This window comes from Suncus etruscus, chromosome 7 (genome assembly GCF_024139225.1).
Source record: "Suncus etruscus isolate mSunEtr1 chromosome 7, mSunEtr1.pri.cur, whole genome shotgun sequence".
NCBI lineage: Eukaryota > Metazoa > Chordata > Mammalia > Eulipotyphla > Soricidae > Suncus > Suncus etruscus.
The window spans coordinates 50043324-50061605 of NC_064854.1; the positions used below are offsets into that span (position 1 = coordinate 50043324).

General features: G+C 36.8%; 1 protein-coding gene across 1 annotated transcript in view; it reads right to left on the reverse strand.

The window, feature by feature from the left end:
• PLD5 (phospholipase D family member 5) overlaps positions 1 to 17972 on the reverse strand; it is a 273586-nt gene extending 255614 nt beyond the window's left edge. Inside the window, exon 1 of the mRNA XM_049776491.1 lies at positions 17769 to 17972. Coding sequence (XP_049632448.1) covers positions 17769 to 17957 — 189 coding nt within the window. The 5' untranslated portion in view covers positions 17958 to 17972. The remainder of the gene's footprint in view (positions 1 to 17768) is intronic.
• Between the last annotated feature and the right edge of the window lie 310 nt (positions 17973 to 18282).

Sequence of the window (18282 nt, forward strand, 5' to 3'; positions counted from 1 at the left end):
CTCAATTAGAACTTAGGTTAAAATGTTAAATGTAGCTGGCTCTTTGGCTGGAACGAAATCTAAACTTGGGGCCAGAGAGATAGCATGGAGGTAGTCATTTGCCTTGCATGCAGAAGGATGGTGGTTTGATCCCGGCATCCCATATGGTTCTAAACTTAAATATATGGAGCCCCAAGAGCTAGGATGCATACCTTGAATGCTCAAGGTAACAGAAATCCCTAGTACTACTTGTTCCCCACCACAGTCCCACTGGGTACTCTCTAAGTAGTTTGAGTACTAGACCTCTAGGTCACACTGATAGGCCTCCAATCACCAAAAGTGCCTCCTTGTTTTGAGGTTCAGAATATGCATGTCACCACTTTGTAAAAGAAATATGCTCCAAACATATGAATTCCAGATTATCAAACACATAAACTAGATTTACTCAACATAAAAATACAGATTTGACTACTGACAATAAATAGAATATTTTGATTAATTTAAAGAATTTTTAAACAAATTTAGGGGAAAACACAGTGGTTTATTTTCATAATTTTAAATATATCAAGCTTTTATGCAAAAAGAGAGGGAAGGGAAGGGAAAAAGAGTAGAAGATAAAATAATATTTTAGGGGGCCTAAAAAACAGTACAGCAGGTAGGATTCCTTGCTGTTGGGATTTTGAAACACAAAAAGTTTCTTGGAGACTATTCCTCGGTTTCTATTTTGGAGTTTTTCCTAGGGGTGTATGGGGATAATGTGGTGGTGATAATCAAATCAAAGTTGGTCACATGCAAGGTTAGCTTGATAACCCTTGTAGAATCTCTCTAGATAAATGGTAGAATTTAAAACAGGATAGAAATATAATTGGAAATACCAAATTATACCAAATCTGTGTCCTGGCTAGATTCAATATAAATCTGTATTATGCTTAAGTAAAACTAAAAGCTCTACTTTATTTCAATCATCAAATAATAATTACACTTATTCCCTTCACAGGGCCAGTGTAAATGTAAGACAATAACAATAGAAAATAAAGATACCAATGTTACATTGATTATATATATTGTATCACAATACATTAATACAAAATAAAAATTTGATTATTATTTCCAGAATTACAAGTAAAAGTGTTGGTATGAAAAAATAAAACAAGCATTACCCTGATATCAAAGGCAGAGTATCACAGAAAAAAACTAAAAACCTGATGAACATGGGATCCAAAGATCCTCAACAAAATATTAGCAAACTGAATTCGACAATACATCAAAAAGATAACTAAGATTCATCCCAAGGATGCAAGAATAGCTTAATATCTGCATCAATCAATATAATATACAATAAACACAAGGAAAAGTAAAAATCATATTATTATATGTGTTAGATTATATCTTGTTTTATCTAAAACAAAGATCATTACTAGTTCCTTTGTATCTGTTTGTTTACAACTTTGTTTTACTTCCGCTACAGAGATTGTCTTATATGTTAACCTGGACAGGACAAATTCAGGTTAGGCTGAGCTATCTTTACTCCATCCTTCTCTCCCAGCCCAGGGGAGTATCTGTACTCAATAAAAATAGTTCTGGCAGGCAGTTTGCACAGAGAGAAGATCGCCAGACTACACTTCTGGCATCCTCAGCTTTGTCTGGATTATTTCATTCTAGACCTTGCTTTAGACTCATTCACCTGGGGTTGGTGATATGGCATTGAGGTGATTTTACAAACATTAATAGATATGGGGAAAAATTTGAAAAAATCCTATGCCTATTCATTTTGTACTCAGTAAAATGGGGGTGAAAGAAACTATCCTTAACATAGTCAAAACCATTTTATTATAAGATCATAGCAAACATCATACTGAACAATGAAAAGCTGAGAGTCTTTTCTCTAGTGTCTTTTCTCTATTGTAGAGGCGGAGCTTCTCCCCAGCACTTCACGTACTTCCCCACAACATTTCCTTTTACTGTAGTCTACAGATACCCCAGTTAATTTTTTTTTGGTCTTATATAAGCATTGTTGTAAAAGAATCAACTATCTCTGGTCATCAGCCTGGGGCCCATTCTCTCCTGGTACAAGAATCCTGGAGAAATGTCTTCAGTCTCAGATGGCACTGGGAGAAGAAAGTTGACCTTTGCCAAGCAACAGAGTAGGCTCAGTTTGTGTAAATTGAAATATTTTACAGTAATAATATGATAGTATTTCACCAAAGTGCTAAGAAACAACTTCTGAAATTCATAAAAACCAGACAAAGGCAATTAAACAAATTAGTAAGTACTGTTTGCCTTTCTCAAATGAGTTTTAACTATCAGGGGACATTCTATTTGTGCAAGCAAATAATTACTTGTAAATCTATTGAGTTACAAAAAAAAGTAAATCCAGCACCAAAATGGATTTTATTCTACATGATAACAGCTTTTTTTCTTGAGATATAGAATTAGGTCCAAGGAAACACAATCTTAAAATCCTTAAGAAATAAATCCTGAGCTGAGAAACCAAAGAGAGACATGGTCTTCAGTTGCTACTAGTCATCTCCACCTGGGTATCTACAAAGACTTATCTTTCTTATAGAGTTAAAATGCTGTTATAATTTATTATCAACTCTACTGCTACTTCTTTTTCATTTTTAATAGTATTACCATACTCCCAGTGAGAAATTTGAATTGATCTGTATCTCTGTCCCATCTGTATTCATTGTTAACAAGTCCCTCCAAAATTGCTTCTTAACGTCTTCAATTATGTCTTTTTTCCTCTTCATTCCCATTATCATTGTCTCAATTTAGCTTCATGCTCCCCTAACTATAATATTGAAATGGAATTTTAACTGACTTTCCTATTATTTTCATGTGAAGGTATGGAATATCTCCTGATCTGACTCTTGCCTTCATCTGCAGTATTCTCACCTGTTTCTCTTCATCGTTCATTACACTTATATGTTCTTAAAATTAGTTATGAAGTTCGCATATCATTGTCTATATTACTCATCATATTTCAAAATGCAAATCTGAGACTATGGATGTGGTTCAGTGATAGAGAAAATGTCTTGCATATGTAAGCCTGTGTTTGAAGTAGGCCTTAAAAATGAAAAAGAAAAGAAAAACCTAGACATTATCTTCTCTGTAAAGTCTTCTCTATTAGCCCACATTCATTACTACTGCTTTGTGCTAACTCTAATTTTTTGTATGTATCATGTGTTTAACACATTAACACATTTTGTCATATACATGTAACATATATATATATACATTGTCCCATAATGTCTGAGCTTTTGGAGGACAAAATGGATATTTTAGTTCTTAGACAATGCTATATTCATATATGTCTCACCTATTTAATTTAGTACTTACCACAAATACTGCTAAAAAATTAATGCTGAACAGAAAAAGTAGACCTATGTCTCTAGGTGCCAAACAAGAGACCTATCGTGTAGCCTAAGAAAAGGAAGTATAAACATCTTTAGAAACAAAAGAAGGTGAAAGTAAAAAGAAAGAAGACTTCAAATTAAGAGAAAACAACTTCCAAGAAACTTAGCTAACCAACTAAAATAAAACTAAGAAATGCTTTGAAGAAAGAAATGGAAGAGAGGGGTTTTCTCATCACCCTCAAAAGCTAAATTCTCATTCATTCCATGTTTATTGGGCATTTTCCAAAACAGATCACGTCACATTCTGGGACATAAAATATACCTCCACAAGACTCAGAGGCTATAACTCATACCAAATATCTCCTCAGGCCATGATGCACTAAAAATAGAAGTTAATAACAAAGGAAAGTGGAGAAATAATTTCAACAGCCAGACAATTAATGACTACTTAGTGAACAATCAGTAGCACAGAGAAGATATCAAAGGAAATTAAAAATGTATAGAGACAAATGAGAATAAAAACAAAACCTTATTTTGTGGGACTGTAGGATATAGCAAAAGCAATTTTGAGAAGAAAGTTTAATACTATGTGAGTATACTACAGGAAGAAAATAACATCTCACAAATAGCTACTGTAAGACTTAAGAAACTGAAAAAAAAAAAAAACAGCAAAAAGAGCCTAAAGCAGACAGGAGAAAGAAAATAAAATAACTTAGAGCAGAAATAATAAACTGGAATCTCATAAAAACAATCCAAAACATCAATGAAAAAAAGAGCTAATTCTTTGAAAAAGAAATGAACAAAATAGATAAACCACCAACAATATGCATAAGGAAAAAGAGAGAGTGAGAGAGAGAGAGAGGAGTCTAATTAATCACATCACAAATGAAAGGTAGAAAGTCATAAAAAATACCACCGAAATTTAAAGAATTAACAGGCACTATTGGTAATCTTTATGTCATGACATGAGGATTCCTAGAAGACATGGAAAATTTTAGGATTCCTATTTAAATTTAGACTTCCCAAGACTGAAACAAGATATGGAACAACTAAACAGACCTATCACTTTCAAAGAAGTAAAAATGGTAATCAAAAGTCTTCTCCAAAACAAAAACCTAAGCTCTGATGAATTAACTAGCGAGTTCTTTGAGTTGGTTGTATTGTTCATCTCGATATTGCTTAATTTCACAGGATAGTGCCTTCTTGATTTCCTTATTAAAACATTAAGTGCTGATTTTAGATCCTCATCTAGAAGGCTTAGGCTTTTGCTGGGCTTGGTAATACGCCTAGGTTTATTTCTTTAACCACAATTGCCATTGTCCTCTGTAGCTTCCCCCATTGTTATTTGTATTTAGTAGGTTGGAGTGGTGGAGTTTCTGGTTCTCCATTATTTAAGAAAGTTATCTATTAAAATTATTATATAAGTTATCTATTGAAATTATTATATAATTATATATATAATTATATAATTATTATATATATTATTATAATATATATTATATATTATATATAATTAATATATAATATATAATATATAAAATATTATATATTATATAAATATATTATATTATATAAGAGGTCAGAGCAGTGACGCAAGCAGTAGGGTGCTTGTCTTGCATGTGCTAATCTAGGATGAACTATGGTTTGATCCCCCAGCATCTAGTAATGACCCAACAGAATACACAACACCATGCAGAAAAGCTCTCTGCATTCCTATGTTTATTACAGCATTATTTACAATAGCCTGAATCTGGAAACAACTCAAGTGACAGAGAACAGAAGAGTTCTAATAAAACCAAGGTACATCTACAAAATGGAATGATATATAGATATTAGAAAAATTAAGTTATGAAATTTACTTATACATGATTGATATAGAGATTATTATGCTGAGTAAAATGCATCAATGGGAAAAGGTTAGACATAAAATAATCTCATTGATTTGTGGGATATAAGAAAAATAAAAGATAGTATGGTAATAATAACCAGAGACAATAGAGATGAGGGCAGGAGAACCAGTTCATAGCAGGAAGCTTGTGACAAAGAACTGGAAAATATCAAGAATATTTTCTTAAATATTAAGAAAGAATATTAAGTAATATGCATGGTAGCCCTTTATTAACAACAGTGCAAACCAAGTGCCTAATAGGGAAAAGAGAGAGAGAGAAATAGAGAGAGAATTAAAATGTCTACCCCAGAGGCAGGGAGGCGAGAGGGAAGTCAAATCGGGGGCATTGATAGTGGGATATGTGCACATGTGAAGGGTGGTGTACATTGTATGACTCAAACTCAATCGTGAACAATTTTGTAAAAACATGTTTCAATAAATTAATTTTAAAAAGAATACAAACTGGGGCTGGAGAGATAGCATGGAGGTAAGGCATTTGCCTTTCATTCAGAAGGATGGTGGTTCAAATCCCAACATCCCATATGGTCCCCTGTGCCTGCCAGGAGTGATTTCTGAGCATAGAGCAGGAGTAACCCCTGAGCGCTGCTGGGTGTGATCAAAAACAAAACAAAAAAAAAATACAAACTGTATTGCATAGATGCTTACTGAACAACTGTCCTCATATTTTTCATAATAAAAACATTCTGAAAATGTGTATTGGAGAATATCATAAAAATTAGTGTCTCCCCCAAATGAGCTTCATTTTCTCAAACCCATTTCTCACATTTTAATTATCATATATAATAAATTAGTGGCAGGTGTTCAGTAAGTTTATCAAGAACCACTATATATAAATTTAAAAGAATATTTAAATATTTAAAAACTTAAATAGAAATATTTATTAATACCATAAGCCATAATATGGGGAATCATGATAATAAACTCAATTTGGACCCACTTCATATGTAAAATCAGGTCAAATATTCTGGTACAAGTAGGTCTACCAAAAAGATTTCCATGTTCTTCTCTCTAAGATTTATGTAGGGCTTGATTTGTGATTTTAGAAATTTATCTTAGGATAAAAATTTGGATGCTGTTTTGTTTTATTATTTAGAATACACCCAAGCTAATTCCTGCCGCTTTTTCTCCAGGCAGAGCTGATAGAACCATATAGGATGCCAGGGATCAAAAGAAGTTTGACCACATGCAAAGCTAGCTTTATACCCATTATTCTATTGTTCTATCCTTGTTCTGTATTGTTTTCAGTAAGAAGATATGCGTGGAATAACCAAAATTTGGCATTTTCACAGCACTGCTTTATTTCTTTGTATGCTCTAAAAATCTCATATAATATGGGAAATCATCAGTCTAAAACAAATTAAATGTTTACATTTAATTTAAATGTCTACAAGCTATATTCTTTAAGAAATATTTACAGGCTAAGTTCTTAGCAGAGACTACTTGTAAGTTTTTCATCAATATACTATGAGAACATAATATTACAGCTACTTTCCTGTCATAGAAATTCAAAAATTCTGATTTCTTGATCTTTGGAGCTAAAATAGAATAAGAACTGCTGCAGGAATTTATACCTAAGGTAAATATCAATATTTATAAAGAGAATAAAGATCTTTAGAAGGACTCACTAGAAATTGCTACCTGGCTATTATAAGAAAGAACATGAATTCAACATGTCACAAGCTGTGGTTATGTTAAAATAAATCAATAAGATATATCAGAGTTCAAAGAAGTCAGTGGCTCTTTAAAAGAAACTAAAATGCTAACCCATAGTGAATGCATTCTATTAGAGGAATAGATATATGTTACCTCATAGCTGTGGATAAATATGATAATGGGCACAATGCAGAAATCCATTAGAACATGCTCAAGAGACATCTAAACTTCCATTTCTTTTTTTAATATTTTTTATTGTGACCAAAAGTGAATAATAAATCTTTCACAGTAATATTTAAGGTACATAGTGACAATGAATCAGGGCCATTCCCACCACCAGGGTTGTCCTCCCTCCATCCCTGTTCCCATATCTCCCTCCTTTGCCCTCCAGAGTGCTAGTGCAACAGCTTATTGTTGATAAGGTATTGATTCTGTTATTATTGACTTTGGGTTTGTGTTTAAGTCAGATCACTTTATATTTCCACTCAATGTTCATATGGCTGTTTGGTCCTGGTAACATTCATTTTTATTTTCCCTCTCAATTCATGAGGCAGAACAAGATAATTCAAGTTGTGTGGTTCTGCTGTAAGAAAACAAAAAAGAAGAAAAAAAAAAAACAGTAATTACCAAAAAAAAAAAAAAAAAGAAAAAACACCCTGCAATAACAACAACAAAATTACCAAATAATAACCACAAGAGTGAAAAATAAAGAAAAAAGGAGAAAAAGAAAAAAAAAAGGAAGAAGTGCTGATGTGGCAAGGTTTTGTGCTTCCTCTATTTTATTTATTTATTTATTTATTTATTTATTTATTTATTTATTTATTTTTGCATAGGCACAGTAAGTATTAGGGAAATAAGAAAGGAAATTCCTTTGGCCTAAGAGATTCCAGGTTTCTCCACCCTTGAACCATACTGCCATGGAAACAACTACTGGCTCCGTACATGCTTATTACCACACCCCCCACGGTCTTTTGATGGTGCCAGGATATTTTCCACTCAGTTGTGGATGATAAAATCAGGCCTCTGTAGCTAGAGATCTTGGTATTTGCAAGGTCATAAGGCAAAGTTTAGGAAAGAGTCTTTCTTTTCTTTAGTCTTTTCATTCTAGAAGTTCTGTTCCATCATTGTTGTTGTAATCAGTCTTCTGTAATAAGTGAGTGGTCTTGATTTTTGCTCAGATCTTAGGCCGAAGCCTAGGATAGAGTCTTCATTATAGTTTCAGAAGTTCTGTTCAGTCTCAGTTGTCAAACCTCTGGAATTAGAGATCTTGATTTTTGGACAAGTCCTAGGCTAAAACCTAAGGTAGGGTCTTTCTTATTGGTCCCAGGATAAGTTCTGCCCAGTCATCGTTGTCAAAGTCAGTCTTCTGTAGTTAGCGCTCTTGATTTTTGCACAGATCAAAGGATGACATGTCTTCTAATTTCATCTTACTGTTAGGTGATGAGATACGACAACCTGTTCTTAGATCAAATTGTTGCTGTTTCCTCATATCAAGGAATGTCATATCAAAACAGGCACAAGTTGGTTGGCGCCAGAGCAGGATTAGGAATTTCCCTGGGGGAGTTTGGTTCCTGGTGTTGTTCCAGGAAACTATATCGTTTCTACACGTGGAATCTGGGGTTTGAGGTTGGACGATCAATGTCAAATCTCATGGAGTCTAAGTTGGAGCCACATGACACATGTTCAGGGTGGGAGGTGTATGAGTTCTTATTCCTAGAAGATAAGATCTTGTTTCCGTGCATAAGGTTTCCCCCTTTTCACTGTGCCTATACAAAATGCATATGGTATCATATTATATTGCTGGTGCATGTGGGGGTAAGAATGACAGACTACAAATCTGTGCCCTTGTTTTGACCTAAGCTTTTATCCCAGGCAATACTATTTCTTCTAGGTTTCTGTACCAAGCAGAATCAAAACAGGGACGTTACAAAAATATGTATATGTATATAATAGAAAAAATAAATAAAAATGAATTTTAAAAAAGTAATTAAAGAAAAAAGTGATGGAGAAGGCTACCTTTATGTTTGGGAATAAACACCCTAAGAGGCATTATTATAGAGATATTAAACATACAAAGGAAATATAGGCATCCCAATTAAGCCTTTTGAGATATTATTGTGGAGGCTGAAATCCAAGGCACCTTTTTCATCACACACCATGGTTTTGTTGAGTTTGAGAAATGATTTGCAGCATTAAGGGATCAGGTAGTGTCCTTGAGCTAGGATCCTTCTGAAACAGAATCTAGTATCATGCAACAGTCCACATTTGGTGGGGGAGTGGTGAGAAGAAGGGCCTCATAGCCTAAGTCAGCAGGTGTGTTGGTTGTAGTTTCTTGCCAGGGCACAAGATGTGGGATTGAGAGGGTGTCCTTTTGTTTTGGGAGCTGGGTGGTGGTTTATTGGTAAACTTCCATTTCTTAACAAAGAAAATAAAAAGGTAAATAATCCTGTCTTAAATCATGTTTTCTATAGTTTGTTTATCTAGAACCACAGAAATAATCCTGGTGTTAATTCTCAAGTATCTGCCAGACTAAAAGCATCCAGTCTGGACAATGATATATACACAGGAAAAGATATTTTCAACTTGCCTGTTTGCTTTTAATGGGACATTTAAAAAAAATTTATTCCCTTCCTTTGAATTTTGTTTTTCAGTGCTTCACCTATCTACTCTATGAAATATAATACTATCATGGGGCAAAAATGTCATTACATAATATGAGCCTAAATAATAGTGACCAAGTTTTCTCCGATTCATTTACTCCATTTAGTGTGAATATGTCCCAATAGTATACACTGTACTTCACTGGCTTATCAATGTATGTCAAAATCAAGAAGTAATTCTACTTAGACACCAACTTCCCCAGACCAGTAACCCTGAACTTTCCTGTATACAGTACTATCTGAAAGAAAAATTATGCATAAATATCTATGTTATTGTATTAGAGAAGTCCAAATAGATTAAAATACCTGTCAATCTATATAGATAAAGAGTAGAAGGAAAATCCACTTCGGTATTATAGACTCCATGTTCATTGATATTGTGGGCCACTATAATATAAAATGTCTCTCTGAATCATCACATCAAATCTTTTACTTTTTTTTTTAAAGTAGGCACCTTCCACAATAGAACTAGTAAGGAGAGACTCAGTCACTGATAGCAATGCTGTACTCTCCCTATTCAGTATTATTCAAGCCTGAGAATGCACCCCTGGAAGTACTGGAGAAGAGGAAGTTATACTGTGGACCAGGGATTGAATTTAAGTTCTCACAAAAGCTAAGCATGTGCTCTACTTCTTGAACAATGTTTCTTCCTGGCCCCAAACTTACAAATATTTCAAGGAGCAAAGTGAATATATACCCAGTAACTAATATTTTCTTGTCTTAAGTCATAGAGTCAATAACAAAAATAGTTAGAATAGAAACCCAGCCACTTTTGGTAAGAAACCCACTTTTGGTAAGAACTAACTAAGCATGAAAGAAAATAAGGCATCTTCATTTCATAATCACTGACATCAGGGGACCATTATCAACATAACAGACATATACCAGGTAAACTGAGCATAGTTGCTCCTATAATGCTACTACTTATAAAACATAAATAAATTCAAAATAGGCATATAGTATCAAGGGACATCAGCCTCTGGGAAACTATTTCTGAGAAAGGCAAATCATAGTATATGGTTACTCTCAGGCCTGAGAGTGTAGGGGTTAACACCTGTCACTAAAGCTGATTCAATTCCAGGTATTTGTATGGTCACCCAACCACTATAGTGGCAGGAATAGCCAACCCCTGAGCATCACTGGGTATGGCCCAACCCCCACCCTCCAAATAAATAGTCCCAAAGTGGCCTACCTTTTGGGAGGACTAATACAATGAGGGTGGGTTAGGAGGTTGAAGAAAGACCCCAGGCGTCCCTTTCTTTGCTAGAATATAATCCTTTACCTTTATGCTATGACTGAAGCAAATTTAGAGCCCTACAAAATAAGACTAACAATATTTCCCAAGCCAAATACAGTCTAAAGTCAGAGGCATATAGTCATAGTCTAAAGTCAAAGACAAAGTTAGAGGCAGTACACACAACAAGAGTCAAAAACCAAGAGTTCTAATAAAATAATGTTCAATATATGACCAGTGATTTTACCGAATCCTGAAATTACCAATTAAGTTGAAAACTAAAATTCATGAAATAGATATGACTTCTCTGGAGTGCCTGGTAATGACTTAAAAATAGAAAAATGCCAAACAATTATTCCTTAATGGAAGTTCATCTTAAGAAGTCAAATTTGATGCATTGAGAGTATTCCAGTGTCAACCAATCCATTTCACCTTTTTCTTGTCCAACACACATAATTAGTCTTCTAATCTTTAAGTTAGAAAATAGATAAATTATTCTCACTTTAATGAAGTGGGTTGATATACATTTATTTGTCTGTCTTTACATCATGCTATTGATTTTCCGATTAAGCACTGTCTTTAAAGTCTGAACAGAGTCTATATCCTGACACACTTCATTTGAGTAAATCCCTTACAATTTTGAAAAAGTATGCAATTTGTAGTCTAATTATTTATATCCTTAATAACATATTAGTTATTTTGTTTTTTTAATTTTTCCACTACTAATTTAATAAAGGACATATATATAAATATATATTTAAGATACATAAAGCACTGGTAGCACTTGACAAGAAAAATATATAACTCCATCATAAACTGGGGAGCTGAACAAAAACTTTCTCAGAGAGAAAATACAAGTGGTCAAAAAGCATATGAAAAAATTATATGCATCACTAATCATCAGGTAAGTTTAAATAAAAAACAAGGTATCTTCCACCACAAAGACTAGTTCACATCAAAAATAACAACCAATGTTTATATGGATGCTGGGGGACACAAGGTGGTGATTGAATGTCTGTCCTCTGGTCCAGACTTTTTTCAAATAATTTTTATTGAGACCATTGTTAATGACAAATCTTTTACAGTTATATTTCAGGTACAGAGTGACAGTGAATTAGGGCCATTCTCATTACCAGTAATAATATATTAGTTTATAGAGAACCTAAGGACAGCAAAATAATAGTAAGTTGTTTACACAAAATTGATCTCTACTAGAATTCATTTTAACCTAATAAAACAGATGATTATCCATTTAATTACTTAATCAATCAAGTTCTTTTCAAATTATTATTATAATATAGGACCTTTAAATTTCCTATAAATTTTCTAATTTCTGTAAAATTAAAAATCAAAACATACTACATATTTTCTATCCACACTATTATTATAAATAAAGCCAATATTATACTTCCTTGCTTTGTGAGACAACAATACAATAGATTATATTTGTTATATGTTGGAGCCAGTGAGGTGGCGCTAGAGGTAAGGTGTCTGCCCTGCAAGCCCTAGCCAAGGAAGGACCATGGTTCAATCCCCCGGCATCCCATATGGTTCTCCCAAGCCAGGAGCAATTTCTGAGCACTTAGCCAGGAGTAATCCCTAAGCATCAAATGGGTGTGGCCTCCCCAAAAAATTGTCATATGTTTTGGTGAGGATTGTGTTTTGATTTGGAGTTTTATTTATTCATTTTGCTATCACATTTTTTGTGTATAGATAAAACACCAAGAGCCAAATTTCACATTCCCCATAATACCAGGAAGGAACCCATATGCCTTAAGCCATTTCATTAGCCTTTCTATGGTTTTCAAATTTCAAATAGAAATTAACATCAGATCCAGGAGCTGTGGCTCAAATAATAGAACAGTCTAACTTGCAAGCATGAAGCCATAACTTTGAGTCTTAGCATTAATTCAAACACATATGTGGCACTGCCTTTTGGAATCCTAGTGTAAAAGCAAAGTGTTCAATCTCAGATGAATACTGTAAGTGAGTGTGTCATTCCAGACAAATGCAAATGATATAGAAGGTGGAAAAGTTTAAATAAACAATAAATTAACATTAAACTACTTGAAACAATAAATAAACAGCAGTAAATTAGCACCAAACTACTTGAAATGAATGAATGAACTCAGTACATAATCTAATAAACTCCAGAAATTGAATTTTTAATTGCATACTTTATGCAAATTTTATAGCACAAAATTTTACATTTTTATAGCAGCTTCATAAAAATCACATTCAAAATGTTTGTGGTTCCTCTCACCTCCTCAATCCTAATCTATTATCTCTTCCTATTTAACCCTCTTTAACCTCAGTTCTTAACTGCTTAGAAACCGAGACTGTTCCTCTGCCCCAGTAAGCTGCCACCCTGCTCTCAAAGTGAAAGGACACCCTTCCAACCCACCATCTCTCACCCCGGCAAGAAGCTGCAGCTACAGCTCCTGCTGACACATTCTATGTGGCCCTTTTTCTCCCACCTTTCTTACTGTAGACAGTTGTTTGCTTTTGGATCCAGCTCCAGAGGAACTCCCAACTCGAGGACAATATCTGATCTCTGACTGCTACCAACCATATCTCAAACTCCACAGACCATGCATGGTGCAGGACAAAAATGTACCCTGAATTTCCCCCTCCCTCAGACAATCTTAAAAGACATGAAGGGAATATCTATATTTTTGTATGTTTCTGTAGATGTTGTTCCTTAATAGTTATAACTTAGTGTTTATTTCCATATATATAGAGGTAGCATCCCCCATCACATTTTTATCTGCTTAGTAGAAAATTCTAGTAGAAAAGTCTTGCTTGGGATATGAGCTCAGGTCAAAACCACAGCATAGAGATTGTATAATTTGTTATTTTTACCCTCAAATGCACCAGTAATATCATATAGTATTGTTCCTTTTTGCATAAGAACACTAAAATCCCCATTTTAGTGATCTTATGTATAGAAAGAAGTTTTTACTTAATAGGGATAAGAACCCATAAATTTTATGAACATTAGTCATGGGGACTTGACATAGGACTCAATAAATCGATCGTGTATCCCAAACCCCAGATACCAACCTTAGAACTTGCACAGTTTCCTTCACCAACATTAGAAATCAAGCTCCCCCCAGGGGACGCCCTACTACTGCTCTGGCACCAACTTGCTCCAGGGTAGATTCATATGGCACCCTGATGACAAGGAAACAACAACAACAACAACAACTCTAAGAGCAGTTTGCCCTACCTCACCACCTAACGGTGAGATGAAATCAAAAGACCCTCTGTCCTAGAATCTGTGCAAAAACCAAGATCTCTAATTACAGAAGACTGACTTTGACAACCATGACTGAACATTACTTCTCCTGGGACCATAAAGAAATACCTTGGAGTTGGACAAACAACATGCGCAGAGCCTATAGTCAGTCTTATGATAGTATGCCTCATGGGTGGAGACACCCTGTATCTCTTAGTCCAAGGAAATTTCCTTTCTAATTTCCTCAATGTTTACTGCACCTAACCTATGAAGGGAAAAATACCTAGTAACACCTGCCCCTCCTTTTCCTCCTTTTTTCTGTTTCTTTCTTTTAATTTTATTTATATCTTCTAGATACAGGCTCCCACCTTTTTCATAGAATCTTAGAACTTGAATCATTTTGTTCTGCTTCATATTTCTATATCTTTCTACAAATTTTGAGGAAAAAAAAAAGTGAATGGGACCCAGGGTCCAAATGGTCTCAGGAGCATTGAGTAAGAAAATAAAGAGTCAGATCTAAATACCCAAGCAAAAGTCAACAACAAACAATAGAGGCCCAAACTATAACAAACTAAATACAAAATGGACCTGTTACACTAGTAGTCCAGGGAGCTAAGGGTGAAGATATGGAATGCATGATGAGAACTATGGCAAGGGAGGTGAAAACTGATGGTGGGAATGTCCCTAATTCACTGTCACTATATGCCTGAAATACAACAATAACAACAACAACAACAACAACAACAACAACAAAAATAACAGGGGCCAGAACGATAGCACAGTGGTACGGTGTTTGCCTTGCATGCAGCCAACACAGGACAGACTTCAGTTCGAATCCCAGAATCCCATATGGTCCCCTGAGCCTGCCGGGAGTGACTTCTGAGTGCAGAGCCAGGATTAACCCCTGAGCACAGCTGGGTGTGACCCAAAAATCAAAACAAAAAAAATGAAATAAAATAACAAACAGAAGTTATGAAATTTATTTAAAAAAACAAACAGTATTACATTGATTTAAATAACAAACAATAAAAATAAAAAATTAATTAAAAATTTTGGAAAATGATCAACAAAATAAACCAAAAACAGATATATGAAAGGAAATATTAAAGCTTAAGCAGAAATTAATGAACTAAAAGCTCAAAAACAATCCAAATTATCAATGAAAGTTAAAGTTGGTTCTTTGAAAAAATACATTGGTGGTGGGAAATGTGCATTGGTGGAGGTACATTTATGGCTTTAATTCAATCATGAACAACTTTATCTGTGGAAAAACAACTGTTTTATGAGCAACTTTTTAACCATGGTGTTTAAATTAAAAAAAGAATCAACTTTGAAAAAACATAACAAACAAAACTTTATTAAATGAATGCAATGCTCTTTATTTTTTTTTTTTTTTTAGGCATCTGAACAAGAACAAAATACAGAGCCTCAGATGCTTTAAACAAAAAGATCTTGGGGCCAGAGAGAAAGGATAGAGGTTAAGTCTCATGACTTCATGCAGCTAAGTCCAGTTCAAAACCCATCAGCAAATGGTCCCCTGAAAAAAACACTACATCCTTTGGGTACTTGTAATAATCCAGGATTCTCATGAATTGAAATAGCCCAACTCCCTCCAAAAAATTCATCTATATTCTTCCATTTCTTGATCTCTCTCTAATCCTATGCCATGGGTGAAGCTCCCATAGCCTACTTTGGTATGATTTGATACTTTCAGTGGAAAGTAAGGAAACCATGCCTGCAGCATCTACAATTCAATAAGAATCATAGAGGGCTGCAGTATTGATTTTCAAGTAAGAGAATAAAGGAAATAGATGAGTTAAAAGCACAAGCTGCAAATGAATGTACATGCTGGATGAAACTGCAAAGAAGAGATAGTCCACACCATTCTAAAGTTAGACCATTCTCTGCTCCTAACATTAGATAACAAGATCAAGAACCAATCTACATGAAAATCATAAGGATCATTTTTGGCTTCCTGCCACACAGACACAGAGAGACAAACATCAAACATCCTTTGCCCTTGTTATCTTCCCTTTAAACTAATAACTCCATCTTGTTTGGGCTTTTGTTTTTCTTAAAACATTCTGGAACTGACACTGCAAAACGAACATTATTGCCTTTCAGAGATGCCATCCTACAAATTTCCCCTGTTATTTCTAAAAAGGACCTAAGCATATGAAAGGTCTTTTTTTTTTTTTTTTTTTTTTTTTTTTGGTTTTTGGGCCACACCCGGCGGTGCTCAGGGGTTACTCCTGGCTGTCTGCTCAGAAATAGCTTCTGGCAGGCACGGGGGACCATATGGGACACCGGGATTTGAACCAACCACCTTTGGTCCTGGATCGGCTACTTGCAAGGCAACGCCGCTGTGCTATCTCTCCGGGCCCATGAAAGGTCTTTTTGACCTCTCATGTGGTCACTACACACTAGAGAGAGCCTAGACTCCAACTGCAAGCTTTAAACTGTAGTTTTCAGAGACTTCTAATCAGACCCCAGAAAAAATTGTAGATTTTTTTCCCAAGTTTCATCCAGGGAAGTTGGGTCAGCCTAGAAGAAGAGAAGCACACTATGTGCATGTGTTTATGTGGTTTCAGAAGTAGTAGGTATCTGATGCATTCAAGTTCTCCTTCCTACTTTATCATAATTGGCGTTGTCTCCCAAATGCAAGGAAACTTCCACATTCTATTAACAGATTCCATCTACATTATACAGTTTACCGGAAGAAAGAGCATCTTCTGGGAGCCAAAGCCATCGTGGCCGACCTGGAATCGATCTCCAGCATCCCATATGGTCCCCGAGCCTGTCAGAAGTAATTTCTGAGCTCAGAGCAGGAGAAATCCCCAAACACCGCCGAGTGTGCCTCCCTCCTCCTCCCCCCCCCAAAAAAAAAGAAAGAAAGAAAGAGCATCTTCTGAGCGAGTTGCACTTTACTACTGAAATGCGAGCTCATTTAAAAAAATTTTTTGAAGAGATACACAAAGCAAAATCTCAAAAAAGCCGTTTTAGACACTTCTGCGGTAGATCTACCATCAAGGAGGTCAGCCACCCTGCTCTCCAGGTAGTGATGGGTTCCAGGGAAGCGGGCAATCCGCTTGCTCCTTCGTGTTTTCTCCTAGCAACGCGCAAATTCCTCCCGGGTTGGGCTCAAGTAGAGAATCCCCTAACAATACATCCCGGCAGGCACTGTGTAAAACTTGTTTTTATTGCTTGTTATGTAGTCCTGGTCAAGCAGTCGACCAGTGAGTGGCTCTAATTTTCCTAATGAGCTGTTTCATTCTAGATACCATGCAATAGCCCTATGCCTTGCAGTTAAGCCAACGACCCCCTAAAGCCTAGAAAGTGCATGCCGGATTCCCCGAGCAACACTCTGCTTCTTGTAGGTGACATCGGAAAAGTAGCCCCCTAGAACACAATACTAATAACTCAGTCCTACAGAGGGGAGTGCTAATAGCATTTCTTAGGAGCCAGTACTCAGAGCTCCTCCCAGGGAAGGCAGAGGTGGGCTGCCCCGGGCCTATGTCCAGGTAACCCGCCCTGTCCTGTCTCCTCTTCTTGCAGCCTGGCCCTTTGGAGGCGATTCAGGTTGGACGAAGAGGAGCGGACGAGGCCCCGATGGGCCCCCCAAGCCCAGTGCCTCCCCCTCCAGCGCCCACCGCACTCCAGCCTCCGCCCGGAGAAAGAGGAGGCGTGTGCGGGCAGGTGCGGGGCCAGGCCCGGGGAGCAGAGCGAGCGCCCTTACGTGCTCCAGTTTGTCCTTCCGTCGCAGCCAGACGCTGGCGCTGTAGTCCTGCTGCTTGACGCCGCCGTAGAAGTTCGCGCCCGCTCGAGCCAGGCTCGGCGAGGTCTCCCTGGGGCGGCTTTTCAGCCTCATCTGCTCGAAGCCGTCGTGCGGGGGAGCCGGGAGCCACTCGTGCTGCCGGACGTCCATCCTGACATGACCAGGCGGTGGCCGGCGCGTGCCACCGCGGGCTCCGGAGGAAGGGCCGGCGGGAGCGCGGGAGCTGGCGAGGGAGGAGCGGGAGTGGCAGGCTCGGGAGAGCCAGCGGGAGCGGGAGCACCTGCCCGCCCGGGAGGGGTGAGGCCGGAGGAGGGAGGCGCCGTCCGGAGGGGCTACGGGAGGGGGAAGACGGAGGGTGGGGTGGAGAGGAAGCAGGGAGAAGGACGTAGCCGGCTCGCTCCCGGAGGGTGGCGCAGTCCCCCCGAACGCTGCGGTGGCCAGAGGCGAGCCAGCGCACCGGCTTTCCCGCTCCTAG